The following is a 23,989-nucleotide window of genomic DNA, read 5'->3' as shown; positions in this document are numbered from 1 at the left end:
ACTTGCGAACAATAGTAGAAGTAATATAAAAATTAAATTTTGATATATATTTTCAATAATAACTCAGAGTAGAGCGAGGGGTCACATTTGAAGATTGGTGTCCTTTCATTTATCTTGATTCTTTTATGTATTATTGGCTAGGACATTTGAAGAATTCCACTGCAGTAATGATTAGTTCTTTAATTTGCTTGTAACGTTTGTGGAATTTTAGAGATATAAAATATTAATGAAACTAGTGCTACTACAGTTATTAAATGTTTCATCAATCAGAAGAAAGGAAATTAATGGGGATTGGCGATCTTTCATTTCTTCTTAACGTGCTAGCTATTCTTTTATACTACTCCTACATCGTGCGTGTCAATTTATGTGGTATTTTTTACTTTTTTAAAATCTAAATTATATAAATTTTGATTACTATTATAAAATATATTTTCTAATCCTATTGACATGAGAAAAATTATAACTTATAGCGTTAATATATTTTTTGAGGAATAGTAAGGCAGTTGGAAAAAAGACAAGAACGCTTATATGTAGTATAAGCTTTCTTGTCTTTTTCTTTTAACAAGTCTTCGACCTCTTTAACCAATGTCAGTTATGGATTACTAGGACCAGTTCATGAAATCATTAATTGGCATAGATCACTAGCATTAAAACTTACTAAGTACTCTATATCTTTGATTAAGAAGTCAAGTCAAGATATAAATCAAGTTCGTTATTGTTTGAATGATGAAACACGACTTTTAGTGTTTTAATAGAAGTTGTATTTGGATAACATTTGCTGGAAAGGTTAATTAGTCATTGAAAACGAATACTTTTTGTATAATTAGTCCTCATTTCACACTAGCGTGCTGTATATTCTTACAAGAGGAAATTATATTAAGAATTCTGTTTTTTAAGTTCAAACTCTAAAGTTCAGGTTTAATATAACACAATTTATTTTGTCTATCATGTTGCCGATAAGCACTCTAAGTTAGTGCATTCTTATTAGCATCTCCATCTTTTTCCCTTTTTTCCCGCAATGACAATAACAGAATATATTGCATTTCTGATATACACTGGAGAGGAAATAATGAAAAAGTGAACGACCGTTGCATGCTTAGGTACAAGTTCCGGGGACCCAATAGTTTTTACTTATATCTTATATACATATTAAGAATTTATCAATATCTGATTGTGAACTAGTCACCATTGTAGATTAATTTGAAATTATTATAAAAATCCATAAATTAAACTTCAAAACCTGGATACGTGTTGCAAGCAAGTCTAAAGTATTTAGAAGTTGGAAATGAATGTACAACAATTTATGTAACACTAGAAAAATTGTTGTTTCAAGTATCTGTCCATGGTGTATTCAACCAACTGCTACGTAAATTATTGCCAAAATCTCTTCCTTAAATGTTGATCTAAATTTTAATAAATTAGGTTTTTCAAATTCAAAATCGACTCTAGCTAGAAGTCATAGAAGTGGTCCAAATCCAATATGCTGCTATACCAGTAATTGTCAAAGTTGTTCAATAAATAGCCTCCCTATCTGCGAGAAATTTAAATTTGGTACTCCATCCTATAACAATAGTTATTAAATTAAAGTACATGTTTAATTAGAAATGATATTACTCTCAAGTACTCTTGACTTGTTGAACTTTAGCCTAATGATATTGATAAGAGTCTCACATACAATTAAAAAAATGAATTCTACTCCTATTATCCCTACTCCCTTCTCGGCAGTAATGAAAACCTTTTGGAAAAAGAAAAGGTTTTGAGGTTCATCGGAACAAAAAATGAGTTAACATGGGCATTCAACAAACAGTTTTTATCTTAGAAAATTATTCAACTTTATTTTGTAACATAAAGGTCACTCAACTAACGGTAATTATCTCAGAAAATCACTCAACTTTGTTTTGTATAAAAAGTCACTCATCTATTGTCGTTTCACCTACGAAGTCACTCAATTGTTGTTATTTCACCTATAAAGTCACTCAACCAATTCAAGCAATATTTTCGATAGATATTACTGACGTTGTAATTTTTAATAAAATAAAAAGCTATCTATTTTAATTAACCATTAAATTGACCCGCTTTTTTATTTTTACCGAATTGAATCACTTTTTATTTTTTCTAAAATTTGGTTTTAAAAAAGTTCCACGTCAGCCATATCTACCGGAAACATCACTTGAATTGGTTGAGTGATTTGTAGGTGAAATAATAATAATTGATTTGTAGGTGAAATGACAACAGTTGAGTGACTTATCTATTACAAAACAAAGTTGAGTAACTTTTTTAGATAATTATCACTAATTAAGTGACTCTTGTGTTACAAAACAAAGTTGAATAACTTTCTAAAGATAAAAACTGTTAGTTGAGAGACCGTACGAGAAATTAACTCTAGCAAAAAGTATTCAAGAAAATTAGATAGACGTAATTCACTACATAACTTGCCTTGAATGGTCATTTTCTTACTACGTTTGTGAACATATAGATGTAGCTTTGCTGGGCCGACTGAATGGGAGGCAAATAAGGCCATCTATTTGCGCGGATTGTCCTTCTTAATTTTTGTCCCTCAAATTAGTGGTCTTTAATTTTTGTCTTTCATCTAATAGCTCGAGGTTCTGGATTCGAACCTCAGTTCAATTAAAAAAAAAAAAAAAGGAATTTCGCAAGGCAGAGTTTTGCCTAAAGGTAAAATTCTGCCTTGAAAGATAGAATTTTACCCAAAACTCTATCTTAAAGCAGAGTTTGAAACTCTGCCTTGTGATTTTTTTTTAAATTTTTGACTGAGCGGGTTTTTAAACCCGAAATCAAGAGATTTTTAACGAAGGTTAAAAATTAAAGACCACCAATTTGAGGGACAAAAATTAAAGATCACCCTAGCGAAGGGAAATCCTGCAAATTACCTAACTAAGGCCTTTGCCTTAGACCCCATAAGCTCATTTTATACAAATATGTGTGTGTATATATAAAATATTTTTCTCTTTAAAAATGGAAGGTTAACCATTGAAATTGTGATAAATTGAAAACAATTACTCGGAATTAGAAGAATAAATTATTTAGATTTAAATTATTTAGATTCTTTTCTTACCTCTGAATATAAATCTATTTGGGTCATATACACTTGATATTGGAGTAAATAACTCAAATACTGCTTCTTGATTTTTGCTTTTTATAAGAAATTTGTTCCTTCACTTTAATCCCTTCATCCAAATACAAGGCATGTAGTTGGTTGAACATAGTAGATTACATGCTCCTTTTAATTATTAAAAGCATTCAACAAGCAAATTGAAGTAATGAGAACTTTATTCTTATATAAAGTCTTTAAACTTTCAATTGTTCTTTTTGTATTTTTTTTCTTCTTCTTTTTTATTGCCAAATTTTATATTTTCTTATCTAAAATCAATCCTTAAGAAAGATTAAATGCATCGGTTATATAGTTTTGTAAATTGAAAAGAAATTATTAGAAGAAATCAACTAATAAAAAAAGATAACAACTCTGCTTAATTACGTACATATATATGTGTGTATGCAAGCGCACATTTTTTTTTTTCTAGGACAATTAAGGGCCATTATTAAGATTTGACTTATGCTACCAAATTTGTTGAGCCGCTCCTGTAGCTTTGACAAAAATTAAGTGGAGAAATGTAAGTCCTGTTTAGCTATAGATTTTGAAGTTGAAACTTGAAATTTGAAGTTGTGTTTGGACATGTATTTTACTTGAAAAAAATTGAAGTTTGTGAGTGGAAGTCACAAAAATCCAAAATTGGCCTGGACTGGTTTTTGGAACTTGAAAATTTTTTGAGCCTGATTTTCAAAATCTGGTTCAAAATCTATGGTCAAACATATAGTTGAAGATGCATTTTTAAAATCTGATCCAAAATTTATGAGCAATGCTTGGATGGTAGTAGTTGTTAAATTCAAAACGTGTCTTGCATAACAACGAAGTATAGATGACTTTAAGCAGGACGTAAAAAGCAAGAATTTTTACCTTTCTGACAGGTCCAATTCACACATTGCAATCCAAGTTAGATGACAAACTAGTCTTACAAGAAAAGAACAATATATTGTTAAATTCTGCATAGATTGTGACCCATTTATTTTGTCATCCATCCCAAACCTTATCTGCGCCCTTTGGTCCTGACATTGGTGGGGCAAAGCGTTGAAAATGAGAAGAAAACAACACAAGGTAAAAGAGTCAATTGAAAGTTTTCTAGATTTGTGGTGATTTTGCATTGATTCTTCTATATCTAAAATAAATAATGGGAGCTTGACAGTTCAAAATCAAGTAATTTCAAGATCGTCATCCAACTTTCAAATTGTACCAAAGTTATCAAGTCAATTTTGTGGACAAAAAAACACCGGAAAATACTAAATCTTATCCTTTGAAAAACTCAAGTAGGTGTCGTTTCAACAATTAATAAAATAGTTCTAGTATAAGTGTTACTTTAGGAATCCAAGAAAAAAATTTAGTTTTTTGATCTAACTATTTCTTCCTAATAGTTGTCAATTCTCAAGAAATATTTAATAGTCAAAAGGGATATAATGTTCACATTCTCATCATCTTTGGTAAAATCAAGTCCACCGCGAAGACATTCATAAACGGCTCTACCACAGTTTTAAGGAGATAACCGCAATTTAGGTTACTAGTACATTCCAACAGCGGACGACCATACTTGTCCAATTTATCTCATTCAACTTGGATCCCATGCGGACCTTGGAAAGCTTTAACATAAGCAGGAGGGATTCGCAGATCTTACTGACGTAGAGCGCGGAGAGCTTTGAACCCAAATACAGTACCTACAATGGAAGTAAACGTAACAGAACCTTCTTAAACTATGTATTGTATTTATTGATTTCTTAATGAACGTGAAATAAGCTAAAGCGACACTTATTTTTAGGGCGGATGAAATATAAAATTATTGTGTAAGTATAACCAAATATCAGGAACTCACTTTACATAATCCACGTGGCACTACTTAAAAACTCAAAAAAATCATTTTTCACTCACTTAAAAAACAAAAAATAACTCATGATGTGTCACATGCATGGTGAAACACATCGAATTTTAGGTTGGTCTATAAAAGAGTTTTTTTAGTTTTTCTAGCAGTGCCATATATATATATATATATATATATATTCTGTAAGGTGAATTTTCGAAGTGGCAGCCCACTTGTGTTTTTGGGACTGAAATTAGTTTTGTTTTGACGTTATATATATGGAGCTTTGAATTATTTTCTATTGAAAAAAATTAGTTTTATGGCTTTGGTGTAAAACTCAAAACGTTACATGCTTATCCGTGATATTTTTTTTTTTTTGTTGCGCGGATTACCCTTCGTTTAGGTGGTCTCTAATTTTTGCCCTTCAAATTGGCGGTCTTTAAGTTTTGCCTTTCGCCTAATACTTTGAGGTTATGGGTTCGAACCCCAACTCAATAAAAAAAAAAAATCACAAGGCAAAATTCTACCGTTAAGGCCCAAACTTTGCCTTAATGATGGACAAAGAATTTTTGCCTGAAGGGCAAAAGTTAAAAACCACCATTTCGAGAGGCAAAAATTAAAGACCACCCCCAGCGAAGGCAATCCTGCAAATTGCCCCTCTAACATTGACCCCAAAGTATGTGAGCTATTTGGCTGTGAAGAAGAAAGAAAAGGAAATATTTTTTTTGGTAACTATTCTGTGGTGGTCGGACCGACTTGTGCACACCTCAACTAATTTTACAGGTACCTGTCACCTCCCACCAGCAACAGTACCAGATTACTCTATCCACCTAAGTTAGGACAGATGGAAAGAAATCACCTAAATTTTTTGTACCGCTGAAATTTAAACGTGGAGAAGAAAAAGAAAGAATATTGAGTAAAAGAAAGAGGAGTCAGTTGAGATGACGCCTGGAAGAAGAACAAGTTTAATTTCTTGAGAAGAATATAAGCAACTTTTAGGCACAAATTTAGGTAGTCTTGCGTGATGTCTACAACTTTGTCAAATCATATATTGCTTGCCGAGTCATTTTATTATGCTAACATCATACCAGTATATATCTCTTTTTTCTTTATTGGAATTTTGATGCTTAAAACAGCCTAAGGAATAATTCCACACGATAATGCCACTATCAGTCAATACTTTCACATTTAACTATTAGGGGGTTCGTTGGAATTAAACATCTGCTTTGCGTGCCATTTCTTAGGTGTTCAATCAATCCTCAATTGCTATACAAAAGTTAAAAAAGGATACTTTTTAGATGGTCTAGGTTTGTTATCATTCATTATCATCAGCCGTAGTCCATACCTGCCAATAAACTTATCATATTGTATTTACACAATAATGGGTCTTTCGTGTGTGTGTGTGTTTTTTTTCCTTTTTTCTTTTCTTTATAGTTTACACTAATAATAATAGGTTTGTTAAAAAAAAAAAAAAGGAGAGAAACAGAATAGACAGCAGCAACTTCTAGGTTATTAGAATTCGTAATTCTACCATTTAAATTAAAAAAAATTCAGGCACCACACTTCCCCGTGGAAACACAAGTAGACCCTTCCTTTATTTACTTACAATGGGATCTTGTCATTTTTCTATATACGTGTGTGTCAGTGTGTAAAGACTTGTTATTTTATTAATGGGGTCTTCGTTTACCCTTCATAATTTCCCTCATCTGCTATTTAGGACTAATGTCAGTTGTAGATATTATCAGATTGACTCTACTAATTTAGGCCTCATTTGTTTGCACTTATTAGAGGTCTGAATCTAAATGGCTCAGACCTTAAGCTATTAAGTGCATTTGTTTGCATTAAGATCTAAGCACTTAATGGGTCTAAATAAATCTTAATCATTAAGATCTTGAACCAAGTCTTAATATCATTAAGAGATATGTTTGTATGGAACTTTTTTATCACCAGCTCCAACCCCAACCCTCCACCTCAACCCCATCCCCACCCACTCTCCACTCCAACCCCACCCATCCACCTCCACCCCACGTCACCACCCACCGACCCTCCACTCCAACCCCCTACTCCCCATCACCCCACCCCACCACCAACCCCAATCCCACACCACCCACCCCCAACCCCTACCCCACACCACCTACCCCCACCTCCCACTCCCCCGCCAACCCACCCCCGCTACCTCCCACCCCAAACACCCACCACCCACTCACCCCTCCACCCCCATCACCACCTACCATGACTACAAAACTTCTCCCGCATTACTAGTGAAAATAAATGTTTCATTTTTTTTAATCAAATAATATTTTATTTTATTAAATTTGTACTATTTATTTTCGGGAAAAGGGTCAAAAATACCCCTCTACTTTGGAAAAAGGGCTAAAAATATCCTCTGAACTTATTTTGGATCAAAAATACCCCTCTCATCCTTAAAGTTTTCAAATGTACCCCTGTCTTGACGGAAATTATCCTCCAAAATAACTCAAAATTATTTTTTAAACCCGCTTCATCATTTAAACCTGACCCGACTAAATAATAACCCATAAGATTCCCTTATTCCCCCAATTCCCTCAAACTTCAAACCTACATATTGGGGAAATAAGGGGATCTTATGGGTTATTATTTAGTTGGGTCGAGTTTAAATGATGGAGCGGGTTTAAAAACTGATTTCGGGTTATTTTGGGGGATAATTTCCGTCAAGACAGGAGTATATTTGAAAACTTTAAGGATGGGAGGGGTATTTTTGACCCAAAATAAGTTCGAAGGATATTTTTAGCCCTTTTTCCAAAGTAGAGGGGTATTTTTGACCCTTTTCCCTTTATTTTCCACTATTTAGTTATTTTTTAATTTGAATTGTATATTTATTATGTTTAAATAAATACATTATACACATTCAGATATTGAAAAACAAACAGTCTTAATCATTCAGTGTTCAAATTTAGGGACAACATTTTAATCATTCAGATTCAGATGTCTTAATCTTAATGAAAACAAATGAGGCCTTAGTCGGAAGAAAAAGGCGGAAGAGAAGTTTGCAGTTGTTCATCGTTTAATAGCATGAAGACAGCTTGTAACAAGTCAATTTCTCACACTGGGTATATAAACAGGCTCAGCTCCTGGCATAATATGTGGAAACTCCTATTGATTTTCTTGTCTAACCATGCAGTATCAGAAGCCCACTAGACCAGCTAAATCTGATTAGCATATTGTAAGTCCGATAGAGCGCTCTCTATTGACAGGTTCGGATCACAACAATCCCACAATACCAGTTGGTGGTGCTACTCAGAGCTTGATGAAAGATCTTCAAGGACAACTGAGATTCAAGAAATGGTCTTTCTGATGTTTGCAAAACAATGCCATTATGCCATCTTAAGGAAACAGAACCGTCATTTATGCACTCTGTACCACTCATACATCAGAGGAAAACAAAGAAGAAACTCCAACGGAGATCCTGAGACTATTTGAAGAGTTGAGAAACACTGTAGGTAAAAGCATGCTGAGAGAAAAGATTGACATTTATAATGCTACTCAACAATTTGTACCTGTGAAACATCCCGCTACAAAAATACAGCAACAAACTCATGAAGCTACAGGAATCACATTCTATTGACATGATTTGTTTCCCAAACTTCCAAAATCTATGGCCAATAATACAAAGGGAAAGAGGAAATTCCGAGGTTAAGATGTTTTACCAATTAAATAAAGATATTTGCCAGCTTCGAATTTAACTTGTTAATCGTGGTTTCATGTTACTTGTCCCCGCCACCACCACCAAACATACCCATCATGTCCTTGGCCGAACCCATTTGCTTCATCAAGTTCTGCAAACCACCCATGCCGCCTATTTGTTTCAACATCTGAGGAGGCAAGACTTTGCTCATGTGCTGTGCATTCATGTTTTGAGACAAGGCACTCATCTGTCCTTTCTTTGGAATCTTAAGCCCCTTCATCTTACTCCATATCTTCGCCAGTCTTTTGTATTCCTCCATCATTTCCATCACCTCATGCACTTGCCGCCCAGACCCCCTAGCTATCCGCATTATTCGCGAGTCCGTCATAAGCTTTGGGTTCGAACTATCCAATTCTGCAATCGTATTAAAAGTTTCAAACTAAATTCTAAAACCAACTAATGCGTAGAAGTCACAGTATTAGATCACTTGCCTTCATTAGTCATTGAATCCATCATTGTCATGTATCGTTTAATTTTTGCCTGGCTTTCCTTTTCACGACCTTGCGGCATCAACTCTGCACTGAATCCCGGAAGCATCGAGAAGACCTACACCACATAGAAACATCAACAACGTGTAAGATGATATCAAGTCAACTTCTAGCAGGGTTATGAAGCATGCAGCTATGAATTTTGAAGGGGAGGCAGGAAGCCAAAGACTGGGAAGGGATGGGTGTTGGTCGAGCAAAAGAGTTAGGGTTGACAATTCCCTTCAATTATAGTCAAGGAACTAGCAAATGATCGGGAGCTTGCTCAAAGTTATTTTATCATTAGCCATGGTTTATTAGAATGGGAACAATAAAATAGCAAACAAACCTAAGAGACATATACTGCAAGAATTATGAACATAATATAATGGCATAAGCACCATGAAGACTTGTAAAAGTAGAAATGCTCCCAGGCACTCTCCCCAAGAAAGTTCTCTCTCCTACTTCTTAGGAGGGGAACTAACCCTTTTCCGGTGACTTTCTACCAGAATTTCTTTCTATCTCTCTCATCTATTCTCCAGTTATTACCTTCTTTCACCGGTAAGTACAACTTGATAACATATTCTTATGCCAAGTTATGGAGCAGGGCATTTCTTTTACTTCGAGTGGGAAGTTCTTTAGATTAATTAGCAGTGGGGATTCATGGTTCACCTTAACAGAAAGCAGTAAAAGATTCACAAGCAGCATCAGAATAGACAAGGACAATCTCCGTTGGTTTTGCGAAGCACTGAAACAGGCTTCTTTGCAGAGAGGTAACAAATGCAGAAGATGGGGAAGGAAAGTACAGGCATATTCCTTCAGGGCGATACAAAATTTCAACAGCTATGGACGTTTCGTGAGAATCGAAACTATTCTAGGGGACAAAAGGGCTTCAGTCATCATTCCGGAAAGCAGTTACAATAAAGGCTGGGATGGAATAGCAGGGAGGATTCAAAGATTCTTAGGTCCACATGTGGATCCAAGATTCCACTTAGCAGATGAGCAGGCCAAGTCATTCATGGAGGCTGCTAGAATCCAAAAATGGCCAAACACTGACAGCACTGAAACAGGGCAAGCCAGCAGTGAGGATTTTCTCTCAAGATGTCTTGTAGGCGAATTTAATGATGCATTTAATACAAGTCCTAATGCAGAGACAATTCAAAAGTGGTTCGTGGGCAGGTGGCAAGTCACAGCAGGGCTAAAAATCACTCCCATTAATCACAACCAATTTCTATTTGAGCTTCCATCCAGGCTAGAGGCAAGCAGGGTCAAAGCAGGGAACTGGTTCTGGAAAGGCAGAAGGCTAACTCTTGAATGGTGGTCACCGGTGGCCGGTTCAAAGTTAACATCAAAGAGGGCAGAGCAAAAATGGGTCAAGGTTTTCGGCATCCCACTTCATGCATGGTCATTAGAAACCTTCAAATTCATCGGAGATAAATGTGGAGGTTATGTCGGAATCGATGAGGATACCAAACACAGAACCCACCTTCTATGGGCTCGAATCTGTGTGGGGAAGAGCAAGGAGAAAATTCCGAGGTCCATTGAGTTGCTTAAAGAGGGTTGGGTCTTTGAAATTTCGATCATGGAGGACTTGCACACCTCCATCAGACTCGCCGGAAAAAACCCTAGCAATGACATAAGAAAGGTGATGGAGAAAGCTGGCACATTGAACCTCATATCAAGCAAGGAAGTACAACAAAACAGCTTTAATTTGAAAAGTGACAGAGGGCTTTGTCCAACAGATACAAGGGAGAAGGACGCAGAGTTTTATCCAGCAGATAAAAGGGAGATAGTGGCAGAAGCCAGCTGTTCAACATGTAATGGGCCAAACCCCACTCATGGCAATTTGGGCTTGGAAGCTGACAAGGAGTATTATAAACCAGGCCCAAATAACAAGAATTTTAAGAAGGGAAGAGCAAGGACTTTAAGAGAGGCCAAACTTTTTAAAATTAAAACCATCTGGCAAGTTAAGGAGCCCAGCCCATCAAATAGATTCAATGCTCTATCCAATTATATAGACTCCAGCGACTTTGATAGTCCTATGCGAAACCCCCCATTAAAACCTGTAGAGCAGAGAAAAGAAGAAGGACAATCAGATGCCGATGATGAAAGAATCCCTCAAGAGAGAATACACAGACCACTGCGACAACATCTACCAAGTAAAGATATTGTTTCTTTCTCTTGCTCAGATGCAGAATTTTCTTCTCAAATAATAAGGGAAGCACTACCATTAACATGGTGTGAAGGTGGTCCCAGGTCTCAGGTGATTGACAATCCAACTGTCATTGAAACTTCAAAATGGACAAAACTCACAATGGCCAAGGCTTGCAAAGCATTTGGAGTTAATGCTGCAGGATTTGAACATGATCTCTTAGGCTTAATTTTAAGGATGGAACAAAGAAGGCAGGAACAAATCCTTGAACAGGAACTAAACCAGCAGAGGCCAGGGAAGGAGAAGAAAAACAAAGGAGAAGGGGAGAGGAAAAGATTAATTTGTGGGATTAATTATGACAAAAAGGAACAACAAAATAGTGGGAACAGGGGTAGGCAGAGCAAATCTCTGTCCGGATGAATTTAAAAATCCTAAGTTGGAATGTAAGGGGGTTGAATGAGGATGCGAAGAGGAGCACTATAAAATCCCTCATTCAAAAGTGGAAGGTCGACTTGCTCTGTTTGCAAGAAACAAAAATTCAAGGCATCAATAGCAATATAGTTCAGCAGCTATGGGGTAATAGATGGGCTGATTGGGTGGAACTTGAAGCAATCGGTACAAAGGGGGGTATGATAGTGATCTGGGATAAAAGGAGATGGGTGAAAGTAGACTCACATCAGGGCTGCTTCACAATTACTTGCATGCTTGAGAGTACAATTGAGAACTTCAGGTGGTGCTTCACTGGCATCTATGGGCCACATACAAATCCGAAAAGAGAGGAGATGTGGGATGAACTAGCAGGGATAAGGGGATTATGGGAGAACCAGTGGGTCCTAGGGGGTGACTTTAATGTCTGCAGATTTGAAAGTGAAAGATTCAATTGCACAAGGAGATCAAGAGCAATGGAGACATTCTCAGATACAATTCAAGACCTTGAGATCATTGATTTGCCATTGCAGGGTGCCCAATATACTTGGTCCAGAGGAGACAACAATCAACAAGCAGCCAGAATCGATAGATTCCTCATCTCACCAGAATGGAGTGATTCTTTCAAAGATGTGAGACAGATTGCAATGCCCAAGGTGATCTCAGACCATAAACCAATTTTGCTGGAAAGTGGGGACTGGGATGCTACTCCCTCCTATTTTAAATTTGAAAACATGTGGCTGGAAGTAGATGGCTTTCTGGATAAATTGAAGACTTGGTGGCAGAACTACAATTTGAATGGAAGGCCAGACTTCATTCTTATGCAAAAACTGAAGAGCCTAAAGAAGGATATCACTAACTGGAACAAGGAGGAATTCGGGAAGTTGGAGACTAGGAAAGGCAGAGCACTAGATGAGCTGATGTTACTTGAACAGAACACAGACGGCAGGCAATTGAGTGTGGCTGAGGCTAGTCAAATGACAAATTTGAAAGTCGAGATACAACAGTTGGCCAAAATAGAGGAGATCTCATGGAGGCAGAAGTCCAGATGTCTTTGGCTCAAGGAAGGTGACAGAAACACTAAATATTTTCAAAGGATTGCTAACTCAAACAGGAGGTCCAACAGCATAGACAAACTACTGGTGGACAATGTCATTATTGAAGATAAGGAGACAATTAAAAGGAAGACACTGGAATTCTTTGAAAGACTGTATACTGAACAGGAAAGCTGGAGGCCAGCTGCCAACTTTGATGGAATTGCATCCATCAATACAGAAGAAAGCAACACTCTAGAAGCAGCCTTTGAAGAAGAGGAAGTATTAGCAGCAATCAAGTCAAGTGCTCCTGATAAAGCGCCTGGACCTGATGGTTACACTATGGCTTTCTACCAGTGCTCTTGGGAATTTATTAAGGCAGATTTGCTAGCAGCTATGCAGTATTACCACCAACATTGCTGGATGGTTAAGTCCTGCAATGCCTCATTCATAGCACTTATTCCCAAGAAGAAAGGGGCAATGGAGCTCAAGGACTATAGGCCAATTAGTTTGATTGGGAGCACATACAAAATCATAGCAAAGGTTCTTGCAGAGAGGCTGAAAAGAGTGATGGGAAAACTAGTCTCAAACCAACAGAATGCTTTCATAAAAGGAAGGCAGATCACAGATGCCTCACTCATAGCAAATGAGGTGCTTGATTGGCGATTGAAACAAGGGAAAGCTGGACTATTATGCAAATTAGATGTGAAGAAAGCTTTTGATCAATTGAATTGGTCTTACCTCATAGCTATACTCAGGCAGATGGGGTTTGGTGATAGGTGGATAAAATGGATTCAATTCAACATCTCTACTGTGAAGTATTCAGTCCTAATCAATAGGAGTCCAGTAGGTTTCTTCTCCCCACACAGAGGCCTAAGACAAGGTGATCCCCTATCACCTTTTCTGTTCATTCTAGCTATGGAAGGGCTAAGCAAAATGCTGGATAAAGCTAAGGAATTGCAGTGGCTGAGAGGTTTTGATATAGGAAGGAACAGAGCAGTTAACATTTCACATCTACTTTATGCAGATGACACTTTGATTTTTTGTGAGGCTGACAAAGAACAGGTCCGGTATCTAAATCTCACATTGCTCATCTTTGAAGCAGTCTCAGGGCTTCACATTAACATGCTCAAAAGTGTAATCTACCCTGTTAATGAGGTGCTGAACATTGAAGAACTGGCAAGCATATTAGGTTGTAGTACTGGAACTTTTCCTACCACATACTTGGGTTTACCACTGGGGGCTAAATTCAAGGCAGAGGGCATTTGGAGTGGAGTCATAGAGAAGTTTGAAAAGAGGCTTGCTTCTTGGCAGATGCAATACCTTTCAATGGGTGGCAGACTAACACTAATCAATAGTGTGCTTGATAGCATACCAACTTATAGTATGTCACTCCATCCCATCACCAGTAAGGCTTTGGAACAGCTGGACAAAATTAGAAGGAACTTTCTATGGGAAGGGAACAACACCACTCACAAATTTCATTTGGTCAAGTGGGATAAAGTCTTGCTGCCAAAGGATCTGGGAGGCCTGGGCATCAAAGACCTTGCACTACACAACAAATGTTTACTAATGAAGTGGCTATGGAGATACACACGAGAGGATCAGTGCCTATGGAAGGATGTCATTATTGCCAAACATGGAGCCTTGAACCACTGGTGTTCAAAAGTCTCAAATGAACCTTATGGGGTTGGTTGCTGGAAGAGCATAAGCAAACTATGGGATGTGTTCTCTCAGCACAAACATCTGGTAGTAGGAATGGCCAGCACATCAGTTTTTGGAGAGATAAGTGGTTGGGCAACACCTCTCTTAAGGTTGCATACCCCAACATTTTTCAGATAGCCAATGAACCAGATGCTACAATTCACCAACACAGAGATGGAAACACATGGAACCTCAACCTAAGAAGGAACATTCAGGACTGGGAGATGGAAGAACTGATCAACCTTTTAGCAGCACTTCATAATGCCACAATCAACAACCTGGTGCCAGACCAACTAAAATGGGGGAATAGGAGGAAGGGGGAATTTTCAGTTAAGGTTGCATATAAACTTCTTGGCCCTCAGAATGCAATCACAGCTCATTGGCCTTGGAAGCTTATTTGGAAAGTCAAATTACCTCCTAAAATTAGTTGTTTCAGCTGGACAGCACTACATGAAGCATGCTTAACCCAAGATAACCTAGCCAGAAGGAATTTTCATCTGGCAAATAGGTGCTATATGTGTTTGAAGGTAGCAGAATCACACAACCACCTTTTCATACATTGTCCAGTGGCAACAGAGTTATGGAATATGTTTATTACACTTTTTGGACTCAATTGGATCATGCCACAGAGTATCAGGGATGTTTTTGAAAGCTGGAGTTGCTGGAAAGTTGATAGCACCATCAAGAGAATCTGGAAGATGATACCTGCTGCTATTTTTTGGAGCATCTGGAATGAAAGGAATAGGAGATGCTTTGATGGAATATCAACTTCATTCCAATCTTTAAAAGCTAAATGTCTTATGTTTTTGTATAGTTGGGTTTACTTGTCCCCAATAGATTCCCCTGTTACCTTTATGAACTTTATCAACTCCTTAGCTCTTAACTAGACATGTACTGGAGATGATAAGTTCCTTTTGCTACTCTACTTCTGTAACTACTATGCATCCACTTGATGCCAGCAATGAAATTACTTACTTTATCAAAAAAAAAAAAAAATGGCATAAGCACCTGCAGTAGACTACGGGCGTGTTTAGTATTGGAGTAAAACCTTTTTTAGGAATATGTTTTCCAATTTTCCCATGTTTGGTTGGTCAAATTATTTCGGAAAACAAGTTCCTTACAAATGAGGAAAATGACTTCCCTACTAGGGGGACCATGCCACGCCCAAACCCTCCACTCCCCACCCCACCCCTATAGTGTTTTCCTAGATTACGTATAAATGCTCCTGGGATAATATTCTTTTGCCTACTAACCAAACACTAGAAAATAAGTAAGAAAACCACTTAAAGGGCAGCCTGGTGCACTAAGCTCCCGCTATGCGGGGGGTCAGGCGAAGGGCCGGACCACAAGGGTAAGTAAGAAAACCACTTATTATCCAAAAAATATTTTCCATGCAAAACATTTTCCTTCATACCAAACACACCCTATATTTAAATTGCTTCTTTCCAAATAACTTGGATACTGATGAAACTTTTCCAACCCGAATGTGAAGGAAGTTGACACCCAAAACCACCCAAAAAGAGAGTTTCAGAATTAGAAAATTTAAAAGCAAGCAAGTAGCAAACCTGGCCAATTGGACCCATTTTAAGTATGTTTTGAAATTGCTCATACATTATCCTCAAGGTAAAATGTCCTTCCGACAGCTTCTGAAGCAGCTCAGGCTGTTGGTCCATCGGGACAACTTCTTGTATCTTGTCCATGAACCCAGACCAGTCACCCATGCCTGGTGGACAGTGAGACAATAGGACAATAGACATCAGCAACATCTAATACCTCAAATAAGTAGAGATGGTTCAGGACCCCAAAAAAAAAAAAAAAAAAAAAAAAAATTCAAATAGCAGTAGAGATGTAAATGTATCCAAGCAGAGGGAAGGAAGACAAAAGAGATGCAAACCTAAAAGACGGCTGACAAATGGTTTAACATCGAAAACTTCAAACTCATCCATGTGTTCACCAGTTCCGATAAAAATTACGGGACTTTTTGTCGCAGCAACTCTGCATAGAAGAGAAACAGATAAATAAATCTTCTCCACTCCCAAAATTAGGTTATAAATTTCATTGCATAAAACTATTTAGTGAAATTAGTTTCCAATTTAAAAACTGAAAATACGAAAAAGAAGTGCTTGTAAGCAAAAGAAGAACATATCTGAACAGGGTAGTAGAATTTTTGGGTTAATCAAGGCTTCAGAAAAAATGTATTTATCCTAGATAGGAATCAGCAGAAGTTGTGGCTTTAGGCCATTCGAAACCTTGAAATTTCAATTCTTAAACAGCATCTATTCCCCCCCCCCCCCCAACACACACAAATACAATTTGCATTACTCGTTTGCATCACCTTATCAAACTTGTCAGATAAAGAAAAATAATTTTCAACAGGGACATGTTCTATAGCTTAGATGAGCAATTATGTAACTGGACGAGGTTATAGAAAGAGATTTTACCTAGCAAAAGAACTACTAAAATTAAAAGACTGCAACTGACATGGCAAAAGTTGTAATCCTTGGAGTTTCCCAGACGTGCTCCGAGGCATATTTTATTGGACTTTTTCATTTTTGGCCCGTCGTCCAAAGTTAATTACGGGTGTTAGCCAAGTTATACAAAACCTATACACTGGTTATGTATATTATATGTATATTTATATTTAATTATACATTTGTTGGCTATTTTGTAAATTAGATCACCGAAAGGTATTGGACTGTAATAATCTCTATTTTATCTAGTTGCACAAAAGTGCTTATTATCAATAGAAGGCATACTTTATAAGTGCGACAACAGAAGCAAGGAAACTTACGCACTGAGGGCACCACCTCCTTTTGCATGGCCATCCATCTTAGTGACAATCACAGCTCCAACTGCAACACTTTGCTTAAATGCTTGAGCTTGATCAAAGGCAGCTTGACCAATACTGCTATCCATAACAAATATCACAAGATCTGGTTTCTGGAAAACCAAATAGGAAGATTAGCATTTCTTATTCAACCTAACCATCCACGTGGAGCATAGTAAAACATACCGTTGCTTCAGCAACTTGTCGCATCTCTTCAAAAAGAGCCGCTTCTTGTTTGTGGCGCCCACTGGTATCAACAATTATTAGATCACAATTTTCCTTCTTAAATGTTTCAACACCATCAACTGCTATTTTTACAGGGTCTGACTCCGTGTAGCTGTTGCAGAAACATTCATTAAATCAAAATACAACATTACCTATAGTTTTGCTTAGAACAGAAAATGTAGTTCAACATAACCTGTTGAAGAATGAAAAAAAAGTCCCTCATCGGTGGTTAATGAGATGGGTGATCTACTTATAAGAACTTGAGCAGTCCTCCCCTCATAAGCTAGCTTTTGGGGTTGAGTTAGGCCCATGATCCATTTCTTTACATGGTATCAGAGCAGGACCCATCTCACCCGATGTTGGGCCCCCAAATTAAATTGCCCACGCTCCAGATGTCCAGCCCTGGGCGTGAGTGTTGAAGAATGAAAAAAAAAAAAAAAGTCCCTCATCGGTGGTTAATGAGATGGGTGGTCTCCTTACATGAACTTGGGCAGTCCTCCCCTCATAAGCTAGCTTTTGGGGTTGAGTTAGGCCCATGACCAATTTCTTTACATAACCTAATTGATTAGTTACTATGTTACGGCTATGCGATATGGATTTTGTCACAGGGCGATTCACTGAAAAGTCTGCGCTTAACAGATCCTTTCCCTTGTTTTTATTCCGTGAACGACCTATTTTGCTAAAGGAAACAAATAAGCTCATTAGAAGGGAGCCTATAACCTTAGCACTCGTTAGAGAGAGTCCCAGACCTCTTGTTTTTTGATAGAAATTTTCCTCCCTTCTTTTATTCCATCTGCGTCTTTAAATAGAGAACCCTATTACAAGATATTAAGAAAATCTAGGAATCTGCTAACATAGAGAATCTATTTAGATACGAATTCTAGTAAAACTAAACTACTGCCTATTTATGAGAATTCTAGTGAAACTAAACTACTGCCCATTTTAATGCAAATAAAATCTGCCAGCTGTATCAGATCTCCTTATCCTCTTTGACGTTACTATCTTTTTTCAACATGAGGGCTCCGCCTTGCATAAACCTTACCCACGAATGAGTCTATAGCATACTAATTCATAGTATGCAAAACACAATAACAGCAAACTGCTCAATCCATTCAAAAACAGATGAGGATTTTCTTCTTTTTCTTTTTCATGAGGGTTGAAGCAATTAGGAAAAACAAGTTAAAAAAAATGTCCATTTCCATTTCAGGAGAGAGAGAGAGAGAGCGAGATCACTGGTTTCTTAGTAGTGAGAGCTCTTGAGCAGACTAGCTTAAAGACTCCCCCTAAAAGCAGGTAGCTTAAGGACTTCTGTCCAAATTGAAAATAAAAAGTGAATCGGAATAAATATGCAATCCTATGCCTATGACATTATTTATCAATTAAATCAACTAACCAATATGTAGAACAATTAACTAACCAGTATGTAGAACAATTAACTAACTATTATGTAAAACGCCTTCAGAAAGTACGATGGACAACATTCACGATCAACCTTTTGTAGCCTCTCAAGCTTATAAGAGTGCAAAGAGAAGTAACACTAATAGATTGAAGAGGTACCTTCCATAAAAGGGTATCTTGGCTTTTGTGGCATTCTGCTTCAATTGATCGAAAGCACCAGCTCTGAATGTATCAGCACACACTAAAGCTGGTTTCCAACCTTTTTTCTGGTGGTAATATGCATACTTTGTACATGTTGTTGTTTTTCCAGACCCTGCGATAAGTTATATTATAAATAAGGATGTCCATCTTAAGCAGTGAAAAAAAAGAAAGAGAAAAATAGCAGCGGATTCGGCTTATGTATTCAGGCGAATTCCTATTGCCACTCAGAAAGCCAACTCCTGGTCATGTGGTAGTCACTAAATTGCTGAGGTATCATTTGATATGATATCACTTAAAAGTTGAAAGTTGTATCAACCCACCTTGCAAACCAACAAACATGACAACACTGGGTTTCCCTTTTTTCGGTGTAAAAGAAGGCTTCCCAGGATCCAATATTTTGCAGAGCTCATTAAAGACCGCCTATACATGAGAGAAAATTGCCTTAAGTCAATAAAAGAATATGACAAGAAAATAAAGGCATAAATGATCCTTTCACCTAATAACTCTGAACAACATATTAAGAAAATTCCAACTGGGAAAAATGAGTAACAAAAAGGAAGAAAAAGAAACAAAAACCTACATAAGAGATTTCAAATGTGATACTTCTCACCCAAAGGATGAAAAAGAATCGAACAGCGGCAGGAGAGCCTTGCAAACCCAGATAAATGTTACTCTATATATTCAATTTTATATGATGGTTTTTGATACAGAGTTTAAGATGTTGATTTGGTTTATATTACTTTAGTGATGGTGGAAGAAAAATATTAAAGTATTGGATCAATAGTCAGTTTGATAAACAAAAACATCAACAATTTGAATTACTTAATAAATTTGATTTCTTGATAGTTGTGAGCATCGTATAAAATGAAAAGGCATCAAATATTTTAACGTCTCAAAAATGGAAAGAGCATCATATAATTTAGGATGGAAGGACCATCATGCATGCGTACAAGTTTTTCCCAGGCAACATAACATGAGTTCTTTTTCATAACTCTGGCGTCTGGGCCAACTTGCACGCACCTCAACTAATTACATGAGGCACCTGCTGTGTAACTCTGTCCACCAAGGCTTGACAGATGGGAAAAATCACCTAGTGTAGAGGCAAAAACAGCAGTGCATGAATTTTCAGAATGGCGATGGCTGCTGCAGTATATTACTTGTGGCAGGAGAGGAACTATAGAGTTTTGTCAGAACAAGAGGAGGACTCAAAATGGCTATCACCAGGCAGACTATCCAGATGTTTTTTATGGAACCAGTAGTATTCCTAAACTGACTGTATCTGCAGAACTTCAATTTTTATCCAAGCTAGGCAAGCAGGTAGATAGTGCATATGTGACGAGATGGTGAGGAGAGGATGGATCATATTCTGGGGCTTCATGTCCAGTGTTCAGTCAGTACTAGTCCGTTTAATTTTGTTGGGCTGTAGTTTCTATAATTGGTAATAAAAGTTAATCTTGATTACCCAAAAAAAAGATAAAGAAAACATCAGCAATTTGAATTACTTAATGAATTTGACTTCTTGATAGTTGTGGAAATTGTATAAAAGTGAAATGGCATCAAATATTTGGACATCTAAAAAATGGAAAGAGGATAATAAAATTTAGGACAGAAGGACCATCACGCACGTGTACAAGTTCTTCCCAAGCAACATAACATGACTTTTTAAAAAAAAAAAAAAAAATTAATTATGGTGTTTGGGCCAGCTTGCAAGCACCTCAACTAATTCCACGAGGTACCTGCTACCTCCCACCAACACAGGTGCCGGGTAACTCTGTCTACCAAGGTTTGGACAGATAGGAAAAATCACCTAGTGATTTTGCCTCCGTAGCATCCTTCGAAGACAAGTAAATGAAAAGTCCTTAAAACTGTCCATCTCAACATTTTACTAACTCAATTTCAACTGCAAGCTTAAAACTAAATATAACAAATGCTGATATCTGTATTTAAACAAAGACGACATAGAACTATGTATTTATTTCTTCCTTCCTTCCTTTTCGTTATAAACCAACATTTCATAATTTCTTATTATTACAGTTAAATATTGAAATTTAGAAGAACCCTATAACAGATGCTATTTATTAACATTACTATTACATGGCTAATCGTATAGTTAAAACTTGTGTGCCACTCTAAATGTGCAATGCTAGTATTTGCGTTTCCACCTTTTAGATACTCCCTTCATCCCAATTTATGTGACATTCTTTCCATTTTAGTCTGTCCAAAAGAATGATATCTTTCTATATTTAGTAACAATTTAACTTCATACCTCCCATTTTACCCTAATGAAATGATTTATAGCTACACATTTCTCCATGGCTTGTTTTTACATCACAAATTTCAAACGTATTCATTATTTCTTAAACTCCGTCCCCAGTCAAACACATCACATAAATTGGGACAAAGGGAGTATATATTTACGCAAGGTTTTATTTTTTGGATAGAAAAATCACATAGAAGTATACCAACAATTTAAAACAAGCAATAAGAAATACTCCCTCTGTCCCAATTTATGCGATACAATTCAAATTTCGAGAGTCAAACTTCTTTATTTTGACCATAAATTCGGACATAAAATCTTTTAAGTTTTTTGAAAAATAATTTACATATTTAAAAACTGCATAAAAAGTACTAAAGTCACAATAATTACTCCCTCCGTCTTTCTTAAAAAAGTTGTCTCGGGTCGTTTTTAGAAGTTCATGACAAAATTAATTAGTTTTTTCCCATTCTTGAAGACTACAAAAACCTCAATTATGGGGTGATGTTATGATTGTTCAAATAAACATAAAGGGTAAAATAGTTAAAACCCCTCATGGCGTTTAAAACAGAATCACGACATATAATTTGAGACGGAGGGAGTAACAAACCAAAATATTTAAAGGGCATACGAATAAATCGCGGTCAATAATTTTCTTGTTTGACTCTCGAAATCTGAACTGTATCACATAAATTGGGACAGCAAAAGAAATCCAAAAATGAAGTTAAAAGTAAATTTTGACCTGTTGGATGATCCTACGCTTGTTATGACCAGCAGCAAGATCATCAAGATTAACAATTTTCTTAATATTAGTAGTCATATCACGGACAAGTTTAAACTGAACATCAGCTTGAAGAAGGGCACGTGTGATTTCATTAAGACATTCGTTCAAGACTTTCTCATCAATGATTGTAGCATTGCTCATCTGCTGGAGAGCACGTGATATGCTCCCCCCTAATTGTGCTAACACCATCTTGAATCAACAATTGGAAAAGGAGATCAATTAATTGGGGTTAAGGTGAGAATTGAGAGATGATTTTAGGGGGTTGGAATGAAGAATTTGCTAGGGATGGAAGGGGGAATTATGATGGGGAGGATAATCTTTGCTGAGGTACAACAAATGCAGAGTGGACAGGAAAATAAAACCCGACCCGTTACAACTTATTTCTGCTCCGTTTAGGCTGGTATTTTGAATAAAATAATCTCTGAGTCAAATCACACAACCAATTTTTCTTGAGAAAAGACATCATATCCCCCAAACTTGCAAGACGAAAACTCACTTTAGCAACTAAACTTAACTGGTAATTATTTACCCCCTAAACAACTTATACATCAATTATTTTGAACCTTACGTGGCCCATACCACGGGTTGAGAGGTGGGTGTTGTTCACCACTCGCCGTCGATAGGTCCACGTCATTAATTTATTTTTTTAATTCCTCGAAATTTATTTTATTATTTCTTTAGTTTCTCCCTTCTTTTTCCTTTTTTCCCTATTTTCTTTTCTTTTCCACATCCATCCATGGCAGATCTTACTTTAATGGCAAATTCAAGTTTCCTCCATTAAAGACGCACAGTGAGCTTCATCATCATCACTTCTCCTTCACTCCACAATCCATAAATTAACAACATCAAACCATACCAAACATTATATACTTCTCTCCAAAACGTCAACATTTTTCACCCATTATTACTATTATTAGCAAACCCATTTCTTCCATAACCATTTTAGTGGCTCTTCCTCAAAATTAAAGACCATCCCATTTGAAGGACAAACCGTGCAATTTCTTTATTTTTTTGTTGTTGCTACTGCCCCCGTCCCTCCGCCCCCACTCACCCCTCCTCTCCCTCTCCTTCTTCCCCATCGTTTCAAGCTTACTACAGCAATTCAAGTGAGTCTTTTGCTTTATGTGCTTTGTAACTGAAGATATGAAGCTTCAAAGGACGAATTGTAACAAAAAGTGAAGAAATAAGTGATTTAGATAAGTGGGTATTGTTTAAATTGGGAAATTTTCAGAAATTGGGTTTGAACAACAACAACATACCCAGCGAGGTATTCTTTCTTAGTGGTAATAAAGTAAAGGTGAAGGAATCGCAATGGCATTAAAATCGATACTCGATTCTTCAATGCCATTAACGTTAACTTATTTTGTTCTTCAATAGCATTATCGTTAACTTATTTTGTTCTTCAATGGCATTAACATTAACTTATTGTATATGCTCTCTTCAATTTATCTAGAAAAAGAAAGGAAAAAAAATAAAAATAAAAAGAAGAAGAAAGAAGATGAGGATCGAGAGCAATATAGGGGGAGGATGGGGAAGAAGGAGTTAGAAGAACGGGAAAGGGAAAAGATTGAGAAAGACAAGGAAAAAAGTTAATTTAAAATAGAAAATAAAATATTAAGAAAATCTTAATATATCATCCAATTAGAAGATGACATCTGTACAGTTGGGACCACTTTTAGTGTTATTTTTTTCATCCCACGCGCTTTTAAGAAATTGGTACACTTTCTTGCCACGTCACCCATTAAGGGGGGTAAATAATTACCAGTTAAGTTGTTTAGGGGGGTAAATAATTACCGCAAGTTTAGTTCTTAAAGTGAGTTTTTTCTTAAGTTTCGAGGGGAAATGATGTCTTTTGTCATTTTTCTTTTTGG

General features: G+C 36.8%; 1 protein-coding gene across 1 annotated transcript; it reads right to left on the bottom strand.

The window, feature by feature from the left end:
• Positions 1-8,416: 8,416 nt before the first annotated feature.
• On the bottom strand, positions 8,417-22,521 carry LOC132040043 (signal recognition particle subunit SRP54 2). The gene is made up of 9 exons (XM_059430652.1): positions 22,077-22,521; positions 19,401-19,500; positions 19,039-19,192; positions 17,443-17,593; positions 17,221-17,369; positions 16,324-16,424; positions 15,995-16,152; positions 9,081-9,195; positions 8,417-9,003 (listed from the first exon to the last, which is right to left on the bottom strand). The coding sequence occupies exons 1-9, from the start codon at positions 22,305-22,307 to the stop codon at positions 8,669-8,671; spliced, it is 1,494 nt and encodes a 497-aa protein (XP_059286635.1). The 5' UTR covers positions 22,308-22,521; the 3' UTR covers positions 8,417-8,668.
• Positions 22,522-23,989: the final 1,468 nt, after the last annotated feature.

Source organism: Lycium ferocissimum, chromosome 12, assembly GCF_029784015.1.
Source record: "Lycium ferocissimum isolate CSIRO_LF1 chromosome 12, AGI_CSIRO_Lferr_CH_V1, whole genome shotgun sequence".
NCBI classification, from domain to species: Eukaryota; Viridiplantae; Streptophyta; class Magnoliopsida; order Solanales; family Solanaceae; genus Lycium; species Lycium ferocissimum.
This window is presented reverse-complemented; position numbering and strand designations above follow the sequence as displayed.

Coding starts and splice junctions, on each gene's coding strand:
- LOC132040043 (XM_059430652.1), bottom strand. CDS start 22,307: ATGGTGTTAGCACAATTAGGGGGGAGCATATCACGTGCTCTCCAGCAG. Junction 19,193..19,400: donor CATGTTTGTTGGTTTGCAAG/GTGGGTTGATAC, acceptor AACTTATCGCAG/GGTCTGGAAAAACAACAACA. Junction 17,370..17,442: donor GACAAGTTGCTGAAGCAACG/GTATGTTTTACT, acceptor TTGGTTTTCCAG/AAACCAGATCTTGTGATATT.